This window comes from Lytechinus variegatus, chromosome 5 (genome assembly GCF_018143015.1).
Source record: "Lytechinus variegatus isolate NC3 chromosome 5, Lvar_3.0, whole genome shotgun sequence".
Taxonomy (NCBI): domain Eukaryota; kingdom Metazoa; phylum Echinodermata; class Echinoidea; order Temnopleuroida; family Toxopneustidae; genus Lytechinus; species Lytechinus variegatus.
This window is the reverse complement of record NC_054744.1, coordinates 41,605,311-41,624,089: the sequence shown is the minus strand read 5'-3', so window position 1 is coordinate 41,624,089 and position 18,779 is coordinate 41,605,311. Positions and strand designations below refer to the sequence as shown.

General features: G+C 35.7%; 1 protein-coding gene across 1 annotated transcript; it reads right to left on the bottom strand.

The window, feature by feature from the left end:
* Nucleotides 1–4: 4 nt before the first annotated feature.
* Nucleotides 5–10,303, bottom strand: LOC121416184 (neuronal acetylcholine receptor subunit alpha-10-like). Its single transcript, XM_041609668.1, has 8 exons — nucleotides 10,057–10,303; nucleotides 8,631–8,779; nucleotides 7,383–7,427; nucleotides 6,619–6,728; nucleotides 5,798–6,139; nucleotides 4,655–4,848; nucleotides 3,697–3,887; nucleotides 5–2,572 (listed from the first exon to the last, which is right to left on the bottom strand). The coding sequence occupies exons 1-8, from the start codon at nucleotides 10,103–10,105 to the stop codon at nucleotides 2,216–2,218; spliced, it is 1,437 nt and encodes a 478-aa protein (XP_041465602.1). The 5' UTR covers nucleotides 10,106–10,303; the 3' UTR covers nucleotides 5–2,215.
* Nucleotides 10,304–18,779: the final 8,476 nt, after the last annotated feature.

Below are 18,779 nucleotides of genomic sequence, written 5' to 3'. Positions count from 1 at the left end.
CACTTCACAAAATGTTTTTAATAAACCTTTCGTTATTACACTAATGGTTGTTCGACAGAACATCCAATTGACACTCACCAAAGGTTGCATGTAAGCTTGCTAGGCTTATCCTTTTTATTCTATTTAGATAGAAGTATAGTCACACAACCAAGAAAGATACAGTTTAAAGGATATTAGACAAAATAAGTACGAAGGAGATTGACTGAAAATGGATTTAATGTACATGTAGAACATAATTTATTACCAATTATATACAAATAAAAACTCAATGAAAGAATGCTGCAGTAATCATGGTAATTCAGTTACAGGGAAGGTAGAAAAAAGACTGAAATTTTTGAATTTCAGTAGAAACATCATTCCTCAAAATATTGCAAAATATGAATACATTCAAAGTTTTTGTAAAAATATAGAATAAGAAATCAACACCTTCATTTCATCGCCAATCCGAGTAACTCAATTACACAGTAAAAACAAATTATACAACCTGGTTCTAATTGATCGGGTAGTCTTTAAAAGTTAAAACGAATAATTCTTCCGATTTTTTTCTCTTACGTCAATTACGTTCTCAGGGGAACTGAAATCCGACGAACTGTATACATTACACACAATGGATCTCGAACCACATTACGCGCATTCATTTAGTCTTGACTCGCATCGCCCTTTTATAAATAATCAGAAATGTGTTGCAAATTTCGTTATGTTTCTTATTCGATCTTTATATAAAAAGAGAATTTCCGGATGCATATTGTAAATATCTACATATTACTTGGCAAATGTTGTAACAATTGTTATAAAGGGTAGCGTAAAATATTCATTTTCTGTTACGTATACATTTGAAAAGACGACATCATGTTACACCCTTGGTATATTCATGACCCAGGTGTGGTATATTGGCCTTTTCTGGTAATAATGTCATACAGAACATGTACGTTTGCTTGCTATGAAATTATTTTCAACCCCACAGAAATGTGAACTAGCTTCGTTGAAGTCTTCTTGCACCATAATCCTAATCGACACAATACAAAAAGTAGTCTTATCACAATTTTATTTGCCTTAAACAACAAATCATTTAGATAAAAAACAATAAAGGCACATTAAGTGAAATACCAAAGATTTTGACCATAGTCCAGTCGGTTATCAAACGAAATAAAAGAAGAAAAGTTATCATATAATGAATTTACAATGTTAAAGTGAACCTTATAAGGAGGGAGACAGCTTCGCGACAATGCTTTTACATTCAGTTCAGTTTTTATTTTTTCTCATTTCCAATAAAAAATTAAATGCATACATTTATCAATTTACACATTAAGATATGTAGAATTATACATCTATATATGATATCATATATTTACATGCTATTTATAACAAAATGTTATAGGTCTTGGTTTATGTATTATCATGAATCTAATACTATTTTATTGGCTCAATGATTTGGCCATACTAATATAACTTCCCACAGGTATTGAATAAAAACAATAATTCATCACAATTTACGTGAACTTTTCCAATGAAATCTTTACTCTTATCCGCGGATTTACTTTAAAAAGCACTTTATTTATTTGCGGTTCATGACTGTCATTTATAATTTTAATTCTTATTTTGCTTGATTGAGTTGACCCTTTTTTAAACACCATGCAAAAGTGGATATTAACTTAAAAATCGTAGTAATGAACATGTAGACAGTTGCATATGTATTAATCATGAACACGAATTGGACAAAATTGTGTTGACCATTCAAATAAAAAGTTAAGTTTATACCCACCCAGAGGTCGACTATTAATCTGTTAGTCTTTTCTGCTTTGTTCGTATGTTAATGAGAACAGTGGTGTGTGAGGACATGGGCCTCGACAAAGGCTACCGACGCCTTTGAACACTTGTCATTCTGTACTTTTGAATAACAATAAATGCGTTAATTTGAAACTTGATATGGCAATTACCAAATGATCATTAATCAATTTTAATCTTACCTTTTCAAATCAATTTATATCTAACACATGTTTAATAGTTTGATATAAAATTTACATGAGACCTTTCAGACTTAATTTTCATTGAAAATTGTACATTGCTTAACATGTCGAAAGACAAGAGCTCGTTTTTTTTTCAAATTACATTGCTACTCTGTAAGAGAGACAGAGTGAGGGGGAAAAAAAAGAAGTGAGGGAGTGTATGAGAGAGAGGGGGGGGGGGTGATATGAGAGAGAAGGGATGGAGGAAATTATTCCTTAACCTGAAGTAATACTCCGCACGTAGCCACGGCGGTGCTGAGTCCAAACAACCACATGAAGAAGCGATCGACCACGAAGGCGATCCTCATCCATTCACCCTTGATCTCGTCATCGACAACTCCGTCTTCAGTCGTCTCCATGACTTTCCTGAGATAGGATGCGATTTGGGACATGATGAAGCGTATACGACCCCGGCGATCAAGCTGGACGCACGTGCTGGACTGTGACGTCGGTAGGTTGGCTACATCGAGTTCGAGAGGCATCTCATTGCTATGACGACCAGCCTCAACTACCCCAGTGGATGAGCCGCTGCTTCCTGAAGCGTTCTCAAAGCTGATTTGGGGTATCTGAAAGTGTGTGAGAGAGAAATTTTGAAGGAGTTTGGCATGAAATAATGATTAGGGGCTTAGGGCAGGAGGGCTAATGAAAATGGCATAATAAGATAAAAACGAATACTAGTACTTCGAGTATGTCATTCACAAAGCACTATGCTGAATGTCAGTGTTGTAGCCAATGTTGACAAGTGAGACAAAAATGTATATCAAATGCACTTTTGCCCCCATAATGTTCTTATGCCCCCCCCCATGATGAAAAATCCCGGTGCAGCCACCGGCTGTAGCTTTACTCTCTTGGTTAAAGTATTGTCGCCATAATTATTTTTCGGGGGCTAATTTTTCAAGAGAAATCAGATATAGCTTTGTTCTGTATAAGTACAAATCTGAGTCAATAACGCTGTAAGCGGAAAAGTTGTGAACTTTGAGCACAATGTTCCGAATGCAAACAAGGTATTCATAAATGTTAATACAAATCTGTGATGAGGAGTTTGAGAAAAAACATTGACACATTTCCTCAAATAAAGAATTACCTAAAAAGCGTCCCTCCCCACGATGTAACACGTTCACAACAGTAATAAAAAATAATAAAGGAAACACCGTTGGCTGAATGAGGATAACATTGAGAAGATGATTTCCAAATGAGGGATTTATTTCATTGATGACGTTTGCACAAATTTCCTTCCACCGTTCCTTTATAATGTCGGTAATAACAATCTAGTGCGTTCATATCTTATTCTTATTATAGTTTTACTTCTTCTGTGACGTCCAGTGTCTACAGGGTTTCATTGGCAAACGTCCAATTTCATTGGTTATATGTTTGTCGATATGTTTGTTTGTTTGTTTGCTTGAAATTTATTTCTGCGTTCAACATGTTCAACATAATACAACATAATCAATTATTACATAGATTTTACATATATATACATTTTAGACACACGTATCATTTACAATCTCTTTCTGAATATAAAAAAAGCATATGAAAATATTATTTAACTCAATTTCAGAACGCAGGAGACCGTCGTCATGTTGACCAATGACGGAAGCAACTACAAATCTGATTGGCTTATGAATCTTTTCGAGATATTTTTTTTTCGTGTTACAAGACCAGCAAATATAAAAACCACAATAAGTTGTACCTTGTCTGTGACATCGTCTGTGGTATTACATTCTTTCATGCACATAAACTTTGCCAGGTAATCGAGCGTGAATCGTCGAAACCAAGAGGGCGCCCTACCCACGTACGTGCCACGGTGGTGGATATAGAGAACGATGGCTGTTAACACCGTAGAACCAGACACCAAAACCATTGTGGTGATGTAGTACTGGGCTGATGAATGATAAAGGGTAATCAGAAAAAAATCATGACAAAAGTTATCACTCAACCGATAAATCAACATCTGCTAACCGTTACTCAGATGAACAATTGATCAATTGAACTTAATCAATCGATGAACAAAAACAGTTCATTAGAAACGCCAGACTCGGACCATATTTCACAGGTTAATTAAGCACAACATTTTTGGTCTGAAAAGTGCTAAGTAGGAACAATGCAGGTGTTCCATGTTGTCTGATATTCCTTGCGTTTGATTGGCTAAGAAGCACTGTTGCCGTGGTAATTGTCGGATGAAACAGGAAATTTCGGATGGAAAAATATACAAGTCCATTAATGAAAGCTTCCAAAAAAGATGCAAAGAATCTTTGAAGGTGCCCAGTTTATTCAACATTTAAATAAATGAATTAGCAATAAAATATATTTATCATTATTAAACCAACAATCAAACACTATGATATTGATTCAATACAGCAATCATGCTTTCGTCACCCCCCCCCCCGAAAAAATCCCACATCATGCAACATTCTACAAACCATCAATCATAGTATATTTCATAAAATCAATACATAGATGATTAGGAAAAGCTTATATTCATTTTGACAAGGAGTGACTATTGTGAATAAATTCTATTCGAACCCCTCGGAAAAGGGATTTTTTCAAATTTGGAGGTTAAATGAATGAATGAGACAAGAGATGAATGAATGAATACATTATTAAATCAATATATCATTCAAGCAATGACTCGAAAGTGGCTAACTTACCAATAAGGGGCACCACCTCTGACGTTGGGGGCATGGTCTCGGCAGCAAGCAGGAGGAAGACAGTAAGTGAGAGAAGTATAGTGATGCAGAGGGTGAACTTCTCTCCGGTATCAGCGGGTAGATAGAAGGTAAGGAGAGTGAGGGCAGATACCAAGATACATGGGACAAGCATGTTGATGACGTAGAACAATGGTCTGAAAGGGGAAATTAAACAGAACATGTTCTGAGATTAATTTTGCTTTTAAAAGGTAACCAAGTATGTTACACTCACAGACAAATCTAGTAGAATGTAAGAGCTACCTCATCAGAAATGAGGTAGCACCCGATAAAATTCGTTTAAGAAATCAATAGTTTCTTGTAATAAAAAATCCAGTATAATTTTAATTTATTCTATTCATTTCGGGGTTATGGCCCAGTGGATTGGGCGATGTGGCCTAATGGATGGGGGCGATATGGCCCAGTGGATGGTGCGATGTGGCCCAATGGATGGTGCGATGTGGCCCAATGGATGGGGCGATGTGGCCCAATGGATGGGGCGATGTGGCCCAGTGGATTTGGTCTCCGGACTTTGAAACAGAGGGTCGAGGGTTCGAATCCCAGCCATGACGTAATTTCCTTCAGCAAGAAATTGATCCATAATGTGATTTTGCTATTAACATTTTCCTCACGAAATAATCATCAATGAACAATAAATGGTGAATACCATTTACCACAGGAAAGGATCAGTCCTTAAAGTCACTTTTAACTTACGAACAGCTTAATGAAACGGCCCCGGAACTATATGCTAACGTACCCTACGAATTAAGAGGTGTGTTTCGCTCCCGGTCGTGATTCATGAACTTGTCCAGAAGAGAATGAAAGATTCTCTAAAAGAAATTTCTGGTCTTTATAATGATATCATGTCCGGTCTTTAAAAAATAGTTAAGTCTCAAACTGATTTACATTTTTTAATTAAAAAAAGTACTTTAAACTATAATGATAAGAAAATGCAGATGATATGAACAAAAAGAAGAAAGATCGATTTGTGGTTTGGGCACATAATAATGATCTGTTTCATTGTTGATCGTGAAGGACCTAGTCACGTGTTTGGATTGTATCCATGATCTTGCTCTGATCTACGAAACAAACCTCTATACCAATTACCTTCTTCTGATGATGAGTACGAAGTCGAGAATGGAGAATGGGTACTTGCAACAGCCATACTTTGGCAATGTCCTGATGACTGGGAAATCTTCCAGCCTCCATTCACCATTGACTAGAAAGCTTCCGGTGTCTCCCGAGGCCGAGCGGTTCAGGAGGTTCAGATGCTCAGTGGTGTAGGCCCATGATCCAAACTGCAGGGTGCACTCCTGCTTGTCGAAGGGGAAGTAGTTGATGTTGATCTTACAGGAACTCCGGAAGATGGCCGGAGCTAGCCAAGTGACACTACCATCGAATGAGACGGCAGCATTGGTCTTCATGGCGCCCTTGAAAGAGCTGTCCGCACTGCAATTATTTCATAATAATAACAGAAATGTTATCATGCATGAGTTGAAGAAAATTATATTAGATGTTATAGTTATTAGTTTATTAGTTTTGCTTAGACGTAGGCGCCCATCTATTTTTTAACTGAATGAATTATTTTATTTTTTAATTTACTAAATTGGTAACCGAAAACATTTTGAAAAAGCTATTTTTTTACGAGACTCTTTATTATTAGGCCTACTTTCAATAGTCAGATTATATTAGATCATAATTCTCATTACGGTGCGGGTAAGGACATGTCATTTACTTTGCGGTCAACGACAATGACGTATCTAATACCAACGAGAAATCTTTTCTTCCGCAACAATTTGTTAAGCAATGTGGATTAATTTTGTGGACCCGCACTCGAGCCTCCGCAATTATGAAATCCTTAATTGATCTGCCACTGCATGAATGATTATAATCTGACATAATTTATCAAGGATGAATATAGTACTCACTTGTTGTAGAGAATGATGTCGGGTTTCCAGATTTCTGAAGAAGGAATTGTGATCTTTGTTATCCCGCCGTAATCATCCGGGTTCCATTTTAGATTGGCATCACTCCAGCCCTGTTATACAAAGTGTTTGATGGCGTTGACATTCAGAAAATTGATACATATAAGACAAGGATGTATTCCTTTTTCACATTTAACAGAAATTAAGAGACAAGGGGAATTTTCCTGTAAAATTGCACAATGTGTTAACTTCATCGACACATAATTATATCAATGCAATGTCATGGTGTCTTAAAAATCTTCAAACAGTTGTTCCATTGTCCACTACTTATGACATTTGACCCAAAGGAATATACCACATTAGGTAAGAAAATACAATGATGTCATTCTCAATTGTTTCATTTGGTCAATGTAATGCATCATTGCCCCACTGAAAATACAAGATTGCACTTTGGTTATCGCAGCTAAATAATAAATTGTGACAGTATAACGGCTCACATTTCTGTGTATCTTCACACGACCATAAGATTTTTTTCTACTGAAATTGTTGTAAATATGTCGATGACAATGAGATGAAAACAGCTCTTAGATCAAAGTGTATATTCAGGGAAAGAATTGAAAAAAAATCTATGTCAGAAATAATATAGAGTTGAGAGAACGAGCAGAAGAAATGTATTGATGTGATAAAAGGAGGAGGGCAAGAAAAAAAGAGAAAACTCTCGCACAAATATGAGAAAATCATATCACATACATACAAATGTTATTTACCTGTCGTAACCACACATTTGTTGTTATAATCTGATTGCGTTCATCCTGAAAAAGAAAAACAAAATTTTCATGAAAATTAAGTCTTACCATTCCAGTTCATTTTCAAATGAGGTCTCCGCTTATTGGTGTCGATCACGAGGGGGTGGGGAATAGTTCCCTTCAATATTTCAGGTAGGGGGAATGACCCGTGTTATCATCACCAAATTTCACTTCAATTTTGTTAGTATTCTTGATTCAGGTTTATGATATAAGTGGAAACATGCAACAGAATTCGAAAAAAAAATTGATATGAAAGGGAAATAACCAAGAAAACCGACAAGAATCCTGACAATGGCTCATTTTTAGGTCATTTTCTTCAGAAAAATCAACTCGCGCTTTGCTTTCACATTATTGACTAGTCGTTAAAAATACAAAATTCATAATTTTGTTGTAAAAATAAAGCTAACATAATAACTCCAGTCATAAGGACTACACTCCTCTCCAGCTGGCGCACAGATGCAGGGCTAGGGGCCATGGTTTCATTGTCAGATGAATTCAACTGATGATGATTCGATAATGAAAAATATATTGAAAATTTCCTGGTGACTTTTTCGCCAATACATAATTGAGGGCAAACTCGTCAGACACAAGACAACAGTAATTTGAAATTAGAAAGTCCATGGAATTCAATTAAAATTATTTTTATTCATTCAGTGTTCACCATCACACCAAAATGACGTATGTGTATTTACGACATTGCAGTTTCTGACAAATAAAATTGAGTTCTGGGCCATTCTTCACATAACAATCCGCAATCTTAAGGTGAAAGCTAATGTTATAATCTATCAAAATGCTGACGTTTGATTGGCCGAGTCGGCAGAACTGTTGCAGAATAGTCCATGATGTTCGTAAGTTTGATGACACACATCCTTAGAACGAGGGGAGGGTATACAAACCTTGTTAGATTGATTTATTTCTGTTCAACAAAATAAATAATTAAAAAAAAAAGTTTAATTAAAAAATAGTTTTAATTTTTTTTAACTTCTTTAGAAATATGCAAATTTGCAACTGACTGCTTGTCTGCTCCTTGAATAAAAAGATGAAAATTGTATTTGAAACTGATCTGTCATTTGCAACTAATGCATTCGATCGACTTTTCACTGGACTGCAATAATGCTCCTGTCAACCCTCATTTTAAGAAAAATCGCATAAACCTACGACATGGGCTACCCTCTGATATGCAATGGGAGTGAAAATGAAAGGGATTACCATGTCAATGATTTGTCTGATGGCCATTCCATATAGAACATTGATGCTCTGGCTTGATCTCTCCACGGGTCGAATATCTTTAGAGTAATTGGCGAACAGGTTCGTGAAGAGACGAAATGTATCCGTGGTTTTGGTCTCCCCTGATACCCCTGGAATTCAATAAAATAAGGAACAAAATTTACATACATTGCTGAAAAAAGGATTGATAAGGCAAATGCCTGGGGAGGGGTGATCCAGGATCTATAAAGGGGCACACTTTACCCCCACCCCTCCAATAAAAAAAGAGAAATATAGGGGTAGTTCCTTGGATTCCAAAATATTATTTTTGTAAAGTTTAGTATAAAAAACATACATTATAAATATGAACGCCGCCAGGAAGGGGGGGGGGGGATCGTCCACACATTTTCTTTTTCGAGCAAGCAAAATAGGGAAAATGAGGAGAGCAAAAAATTTGAAAATGGAAGGAGGAGAAAGGATATAGTGGTGGTTCATGTAATTATATAATGGATTAGGACATAGGTAGATAATGACAAAATCAGTGATCGCAGTAAAGATTATAATACGATTGATATTGATAATGATGATAACGAATTGCTGAATACAATTATAATGATGAAGATGACGATAATACCTATTTTTTGTTGGGGATGTGCCGATCTGTCATGAATATGCCACCTACATGAAATCAGAGCTAGCATACAGGGAAACGTCCGTAAAACGTCCGTAAATTCGAAGCAAGCTAATTTTTCTACTGTTTGTCATAGAATGTATAGGCCTTACCCCCCTCTTATTGTTATTTATTATGTATATATATTATTTTTGTATTGTATATATTTTAATCTTGTGTGTTATAATTGTTATTGTATAATGTTCAAATTGTGATTGACAGCAGGGCTCCCTTGTAAAGCAGGCCTCTGGCTTGAATGGGACTACCCTACTTTTATAAAGAAAACATAAATAAATAAATAATAGATATGAATGTTATGCTTATAAACTTGATAATTCGTCATCAAAACACACCAGGCACACCAGTGTCTGATCACCTCATTCTCTGAATTTATTTGCTTTCTAAAGCGTCCTTAATTGTCATAATGTCGCCTGTTTCAGTGAGGGATCCTATCCCAAAACTATTTTTGTTCATGAGTAAAATTCATAGATAAAATGAAGAAAGTGCAAAACATTCATGCCCGTCTTATTGGAAAATATTCCGGAAAAAAATGGAGCATTCAGTTTGGTATGCCTCCATCGGACTCTCGGCAGCGAAGCATGAATATGTAATATTGGTACTGAGACTGATATTTTCAATCTAATTAATATCGGCACATTGACCTAAATATTTTCTTGGATGTAGTGTGGTTCATTAACCAATTAGAACTAAAAGACGATGAGAGATGTATCGATAATGATTTAAAAAATATACACTTACCAACTCCACAAATAAAGAACGACACCGCGCAAAATATCACACTCCTCATGGTCAGGGATTTTACTGATCGTGACGTTTAGGCGGCCAACAACATCAAATTTTGGACCAAAATGAACAATTCAATGCAATAAATTACATAAAACTGAGGATATTTTCTCCTTCCGTTCAGTAAATGCTCTTGTGAATTGACTGCCTGGGAAATATTCTTCGATTTCTCTGCCTACCTACGCCGCCAAAGTTGCAAAGGAGATAATTCTGCATGGATATGGTCATTACTGGTTGCTCAATTAGCCAGAGGGTATTCATCGATTGTTACGTAATCAATCATATTCGCATACTTAAAACCGCTCACATAATATGCACAGATATGATATGAGTTTCCTTGAATGGTATATTTCATATTGTTGACACACATCATATTTGATTTTAGGGAAGAGAGATAAGAATGAGTGTGATCACTTGAGAATCTGAAAAATATGTATTTCATAGTTTTAATTGCGGAAACACTATACTAACAAAATTTTGGCGAGTTGATAAGATTTTACTTAAATGAATTAATGAATGGCTAAGTTCATAAAGGAATTAACGGATAAATTAACGAAAAACTAAAATAGTACAATTTTTGCATCACTGCTGAAATGGCGGATCCATTGGATACCCCCTGAAAATTTTAGAACAAAAAAGACTTCAGATTACATTCCTTAAAAAGGGAGGGGCGATGATCGGATTAATGATTATTTTGCGCCCCTCCCCCCAAAAAATAGTCAATAATTTTTTTGTGTAATTTTAATCATGTATATTTAAATTGTGAAAAAATATGTGACGTCGCAAACTCAAAATATTACACATTCATGACTCGGTTATCATGATTTTATGGCCATGGTTACAGAATAAATAAGCAGTCTGCAATTCTGACTTTAATTGTTTATAGTCGACCTTTTTAATGACCTCGAGAAATGGACACAACGCCCGAGAAACATTAATGATCAAATTTAAACAACTGGTAATGAAACACAGCGATCAATACCACTCATCTGGTCCTGCTGATTTAATTAAAGTTCTCAAAGATTCCATCATTTTTTCCAAACAACTATCGATCAGAATTAAAAGCTACTTGTAATAATGAATCTGGATTCTATCTCTCTCATTCGGCGGGCATTGGCATTAATCATTGACGAGAGAGTCTATGTACAAAGTAATCATGTCTAATCTTATATAAACCACCGTCAAAGAGATATGATTGGCGGAAGTAAATATAACTCTGAATAAGAAATCAAGTATTTACATGTATAAGGGACTGTGGATGCTTTAAAACTTGATATTTTGCCCTGTATGTATTTTTTCTATCAAGGTTTTTTACTGAAAAGGATAACATCGTCATGATGATAAAAAATATTAAAGCACAGCGCTATGACGAAATATTAAGTATTTTAAACGAAATTTGCAGACACGCGCTTGGAGCCCCTCCCCAAAATATGTCCTTATGCAAAGTTGTTGTCAATGTACATATTACTGAGTTATGGTCAAACGAGATTCACTCATGATTTATCATTTGAGGGTGTGCACTCTCATTATGATTATAATCTATTGTTTTTTTTATTAAGGGTAGGACTTAAAATGAACATGAGGTGATATATCGGATATTTCCATTCGCCATTAGCTGTCAGAAACCGCACACGCTCTCACCCTTAATCGAGTACGGAAATTTCGGCAAACTGAATAGACGCGATTTGAGCTTTTAGAGCTTAGTAATTATCATCTGGTCACTTTTTTATTTTCAAATCAATGTCAATCGATAGGGTGTGACTCCGAGACAATCTGTTATGCTATGGCTACACCGATGAAATCAACTCCCGGCAGACCAACCGATGGAATAAGTCCCTTCATTTTTTTTGCTTGCCCCCCCCAATTTCTCTCCTTCTGTATCTTCTTTCTTCTTCTTATACGTTCGTTAATGAGGGTTGGGGAGGGGGTGGATGTGTGGAGCGTGGCTGAGTGTGTGATTTTGTTTTTGTGTTTTTTCATAACTTCTTCAAATTATTTTGATTCAATCGTAATGTAGATGAAAACAATTTTCAATATAAGATTTACCTAATATATAATCAATGTGTTGCATATATTACTAGAAGATTCTGTTTGGTATTACTATTTCCTTTGTGAATATAAATTGTCAAAGAAATGTGTATTGATAAGAGTTAGGTACGGCAGAATCGTAAAACAGCATTAAAACGGGCATTCTCATGCTTTTTTTTACTCCGATGAGTGAATGTCGAAAAGCTACATTATGTACGTTTTTTAAAGGCTATTTTACCAACAAACAGGTGTCGAAGGAGAGGTTGAAATATATTTTTTTTTTGTAGGTTAGAGAAATATTTATTAATTTGTGATAACTAGTTCGACTTTAAAGCGAAGCACGGAGCTGTTGTGTGTATTGTTGCTTTAAATCAAATCATTGCAAGCTATCGAAAAAGAAATTCCTCTGTGTTTTCAAGATTTCTTGATGCTTTCAACATGTTCAAGGCATTTGATTAAGTCAAACTCTTCCCAAAATGTATGATAAGAGCCAGTATAGCGTACCTAGGATTTTCCAAGGGGGGGGGGGCAAAATCGTCCGCAAAAAAAATGAAAAAAAAGGTCCTCAACTCACATATTTCAACCTCTCCTGTGACACATTCAGTGTTTGTTGATGAGGGTGATTTACTATTGTGATCTAATTTCTTTCCAAAAATCATTATAACTCTTATTCTGCAGCTTACTAGCATAATTATGTACATGTATAATCACAATTGGTTTAGTAAATGCCGTAGAATAAAAAATTCGTAGAAATAAAAGAGACGTAGCTCTCAAAAATGAAAGGTAAAATCACACTCTCCGTCAGTACCCTTGATGTGAACAAAAAGAAAAAGAAAATTCGAAATCCGTTTCTGAAACAGTCGTAAAATACGTGTGTTCAGAGGCATACGTAGGGCGGTTGCGGGGGGGGGGGATGGTGAGACACCCCCACTACTATCGTCGGTAAATCTGAGCTGCCGTCGGGAAATACTAAAGAAAAGGGACGAGAGTTGGGAGGAGAAGGGAGAAAGAGGAAAGAAAAAGGGAAAGAAGAGACAGAGAAAAAGAAAAAAAAGGAAAAGAAAAGGATGAAAGAAAAAAAAGGAAGGAAAGAAAGGAGGTAAAGAGGAAAAGAAAAAAAAAATAAAAATAAAAGGAAAACAAGAGAAAGGGGATAGGGTAGACAAGGTTTTGATAAGGTAATTAGATATGCGGAGTCTGAGATGTCGAAAATATGATAAACTGTCAAGTACTCAAGCGCAGGACTGTTGGACTGAGGTCTGTTCTCGCTCTGTTTTTATATTTGGCAAAAATAAGCTGCTGAAAACTGCTTATCTAAAAACAGAGCCAATGGAGTAAATAAGAGAGTCAAAAGGGGCCTAAAATTCTGCTACGATCGAAAGCTTCGACCCCTTTTGACTCTCTGTTTTTATATTTGTCGATCGATATATGTCAAATTGCATACTTTCATCGTTAAATTATATATTTTTTCCCCGCAATGCGAACGTGGGGAGCTCTCTGTACCGACCGTGATTACAATATCAAAAGTTGTTAGCTTTGCTACCGACAGTGATTAGAATGTCCCGGTTTGAGGTCTAAATCTAAAAGATATTCCAGCTCGCGCTTCGCGCTCGCATCATATATTTAGTGAGATCGGTTATTATTATTTTTTTTCATATATATGATTTTCGTTATTACTTCACCTCTATGTGATTTATTTTCATTGCAAAATTTCGTTTATCGTACTTCTTTGATTTTATAAGTCATTTGCCTTATTTTTGTGCTATTCATATTGTAACTGAATCTTCATTGTTATTGTTGTTTTTTATTGTTATGTTATTTTTATGCATTTTCTCTACTTTTGTTTATCATCAAATAATTTGTTTATATATGTTGTTTCATATGATTTTTACCTTTGCACGGACTCACAGAAGAACAGCCAGTAGGCTGAAGTGGGTATGCCGTGATTAAATAAATAAATGAAATGAAATGAAATGAAAATATCCTATCCACAGTTTTCATTCATATTGGACAGTGCTTAATTTTATTTCCCTTTCTGGTCAGTATATAAAAATTTCACCTCGCGATTCGCGCTCGCATTATGTTCATTACTTAAGATAGGCTACATAGTAATTGGCTCATCTAGGCCTACATATGCAGTATCTCAGTTTTATCTTTTTTTATCAAAACATGTGTAAATGTCAGCTCGTGCTTCGCGCTCGCATCGATTGTTTGGTCGATATACCTATCCTCTTTATGGCTACAATAGAATTTTCAGGTCAAAATATAACCATTTCCAGCTCACTCTTCGCGCTCGCATGCTGGGACTGGTGAGATATGTATTCTGTTTAGGGATCACTGCGAACTGTCTTTGACATGTCATTTTGCAGGCTATATCGAAAATTTCAGCTCGCGCTTCGTGCTCGCCTGGATCCTCTAGTTAGATGCGAATGCTCAAAATACTAAATTTTCAGGTCTAAATATTTATGTTTCTAAGAATAAAAATTTAGTTAGGACTGACCCCTAAAAAAAAAATTTGGCGGCCGTAATTTTGGAAAATGTGAATAACAATATTTTCGCCCCTCCCTCTATGATTAAAGCTGGACCTGCCCCTGTGTATGACGAAATAAAATGTGAATGAGTTACTTTAGCATGACACATGTTCTCCAGACGTCGGTATTCGGTACCGATATTTGTCGGTAATGAGGGCCTCTACATCCCCCACTGGAAAAGTCCTAGCTACGCCCCTGGGCAGACAGATTGTGAAACTCAACTTTCATTGGAAGAAAATCAATGCGCTGAAGATGGAGGAAGCGCTATGTAAAAGATGCATCTAAAAGACGTGTTGCCGTGACTGCAAGATGACAATGGCGAATCTCCGGTTCCAAAACAGGAAAATCTGAAAAGAGCCTCACCACCAACAGTCGAGGTTTAGCAATAAAAGAAATAGAAATAGTCTGCTTCGGTATAGGCCCTAAGGAATGAAAAAAAATCACAAATAGTTTTGTAAATGCCGTAAAATAAAAAAATCGTAGATTTAAAAGTAGCGTAGCTCTAAAAAATTAAAGGTATAGTTACACTCTCGTCAGTGCCCATGAAGTAACAAAAAAGAAGAAAATTCAAAATTCATGTCTGAAACAGTCGTGAGAAAAAACACGTCTGTTCATGGGCATACAGATTGTGAAACTCACCTTTCAAAGAAATCAATGCGCTGAAGATGGAGGAAGCGCACTGTAAAAGATTCGTTGCCTTGACTGCAAGATGACAATGGTGAATCTCCGAATTATTTTTTTTTGTCACATCACGGGCACCAGTGTGATTTTACCTTTCATTTTGTCTCTGTGTATGGTATTTCAGTCGCGAAATTTACTGCTGTATGATTTGACATCTTTCAGTATGCTCGATCAAGCCTTAAAAACTTTTCTCCAATTCTACCACATCTTATCGTCTCTGTTCTTTCTTAAAGTATAGACTACCTTGCATGATGCAAGGTGGCAGGGGAGGAAGTAGTCTGCAGGCACATTCACACCCTTATCTCGAGTGAAGGGTTTGCACAGCAGACTAGGGAGGGGTTGTTGTTGTTGTTATTTTGAATAGGCAAACTAGTCAGTTTTGACTATTGTTGCCTTATAAATATGCTTTTCTTTTTTTCCCAAAATATGATAATTTCTTTGTTCAAATTATGTCAGTTCGAAAAGTAAAAGAAAGAAAGGAAAGAAAATTTCTCAGGAAATTGCGCAAGACCACCTCTCCTGCCCTGAATTAGTACGTTATCCTGACAAGCCCGCTCGAGGTGCATTTCGAGGGCGTCTCAGGAGTACAAAAAAATTGTATTCCCTATGTCTCTCAAACGTGAGCAGGGGGCGCTCACGTATACTCAGTATATAGGGGATGTGTATACAAGATAGAAAAAAGGTTTAATGTGTGATCTTTATGTGCATAAATATGATCTTTATACCATCTTCAAAATCATACTTTAGTTATAAGTTTATTTTATTTATTAAATAGTCTCTTCATCAGTAACATTACTATCATTATTATTGTTACGAGTATGAGTAATAAATGTTAATAAAATCGTCATTATTATGATTATAATCTTTGTAATCGATATTATCACTATTATATTGTCATTATAATTAATGCCATATATACCTTTCACCTCCTCATTAACATTTTATCATCATCGTCATCGTCGTCGTCATCATCATTACCACCACCATCGTCATCATCACCACCATTATCATTATTATCATAACAATCATCATGATAATGAACACCACCACCACCACCAACATCATCATCATCATCTACATCCTCATCCTCCTCCTCCTCATCATCATTATTATCATCACCGTCATCACCACCACCACCACCATCATCATCATCATCGTCATCATCATCATCATCATCACCAGTATCATATTTCGTAGTTTGTGGAATTTTATATTAGATCACGGAAACATGACAATAATATATTAAGTTGTCGAATATTTTTTTGGTAACAACTACGATGTTTGTTTTTATTTCATCAGATGATAATCGAAATCATTGCACCATCTTATTGCTTTTAAACACGCTGAATTGAGTCCATTTAATATCACCAAATATGCCACACAATAACACGCCCAACATGATTTGAACAATTCGATTTTAAAACCCATTAGCTGGCTGCATTTGTGATATTTTTTTGAGCAACGCTGTCATTACTCAATACATACTCAGATATTGAAATATTTCGTTAAAACCGACAATAAAACGAAGTTGCTTCTTCAATAAGAGAAAAATGCACTAATTTCCAGCATATTTGTTGTGAACTATATAGTTCTAATATCAGTTGGTTTCTCCTAAACCACAACTAAATTCGCTCTTCTTTGTATGTCGCTTTTAATCAAAATAGGCGTAATGCAAAAATGACATCAATACCTTTTAGCTTCACCAACAATAATTGCCGTAAATGATAAGATTATATCAAAATAATAAAGAGTAATGTATATCTATGGATATAAATTGTATATTGCAAACCTCATATCTTAACCCCGCGATGTATTACACAAAAACATAAGAAATTTGAATAATAAATTTGTATTTGTAGAGATAAATCACAAGTACGATGCATGGACCGAAGGTGTTAGGTATTTACAGTATGTCCATGCGGAACATCAGCCCCGCCGGCAGATCATTTCAATGTTCAATGAACAAAGGATGTACTAGAAGATTTTGGCATTCCTGAGACATTGTTAGAAATGAAAATTCTACTTGAAATATTTCAAAATCTACATCTGGCCCTCTACAGTGATCAATTAACTATATTCGTTTTGTTACGTAACACCCTCATGACCATTGCCTCCACTCATCTGGATGAGAAATACACACCCATTCATCACTTAGTGGTATGTGGTGACTTCATACTGGACCCTTATATTATGTATATATAGGAACGTCAATTTTACACAGAAAATCAGTCGATAAACAGGGCAAGCTGTTAAATCATATGTATGGTTCTTAATCTGCGCCTGTATTGATTATTAAACCTCCCCTTCTCCATCCTACATGACTAATAATTGATCGGGTATAGTCACCCCTGCGTGGTTCCTTTCAGTAAATATACTTGTGTCTGATGTCGTTTGAATGTGTGCTGAAATTGAAAGTAAACAAAATTACACGGGGGAGGGCAGTAGATTTCTCAGATGATGATACCAAGGACGAAATTCTAAAGTTGGTTGGGGAATGAGTACAAACAGGGCGCCGCGAATAAATCACTGACACTTTGGTTATTCTTAAGAAGAGGTTACAGGATTATTTGCCTGTGACTGGGAGAATAGAGAGGTGGGCCACTGGTCAGTAAAAAGAGCCCCCAAAAGTATGTACTGATGCTATTTAAACGAATTAAAATGGTGGGATATGGGGGGGGGGGGGGTTCAAACCCGAAACCGAATAAAGTTTACTGTAGATTGAAATCCGTTATCATAGAGTCCAGATTGATTTTTTTTCGCATACAGTGTAGCTCAAAGCTTTACTCCATTAGTATTATTGAATATTCTATGCTACATTAATTAGAATTTGCATTTCATACATTTTTATCAGTTTTTTTCAATTCAAGGTGCTTGAAAAAAAACGATGCTTTGCAGTGTTTTTTTCATTTCTGCTAATCATATTCTGCTTTGTTAATCAACCAATAAATGTAAAATTAATTGTATTTTTCCTTCTTACAGTGAGTATTCTACTAAATAAATGACACATTCAAATAAACATTGCATAGAAATATGTATCCCAGATATAAAAGAAAGCAATGAAAATTTTCAATTTTATTTCATTATTCACTGGGAAACTAGCTAACCATCACTGTCGCTCGCCCTATTTCATTACGTCATTTTTAAAGTTTTAGTTCATTTGATTTATTTTCGTGTTATCTAATCTTATTGTATCATAAGATTAGTCACGTGTAAAGAAAATCCTACGCCCTTGTACGCTTGAATTAAATAATCTTGGGCATAATACATTCCAATCCCCTTGTGCGTTACATCTAATAATATCGATTTTTGTAAAGTACACACCCGACAATGTATTCTCTCATTCTCCAAGTCGAGTACTATAGAACTAGTACTTCTACCATTTTGCTGTTCATTGATACACGCATGCGCACTTACTAACTCGGCACGCGCTGACAACCA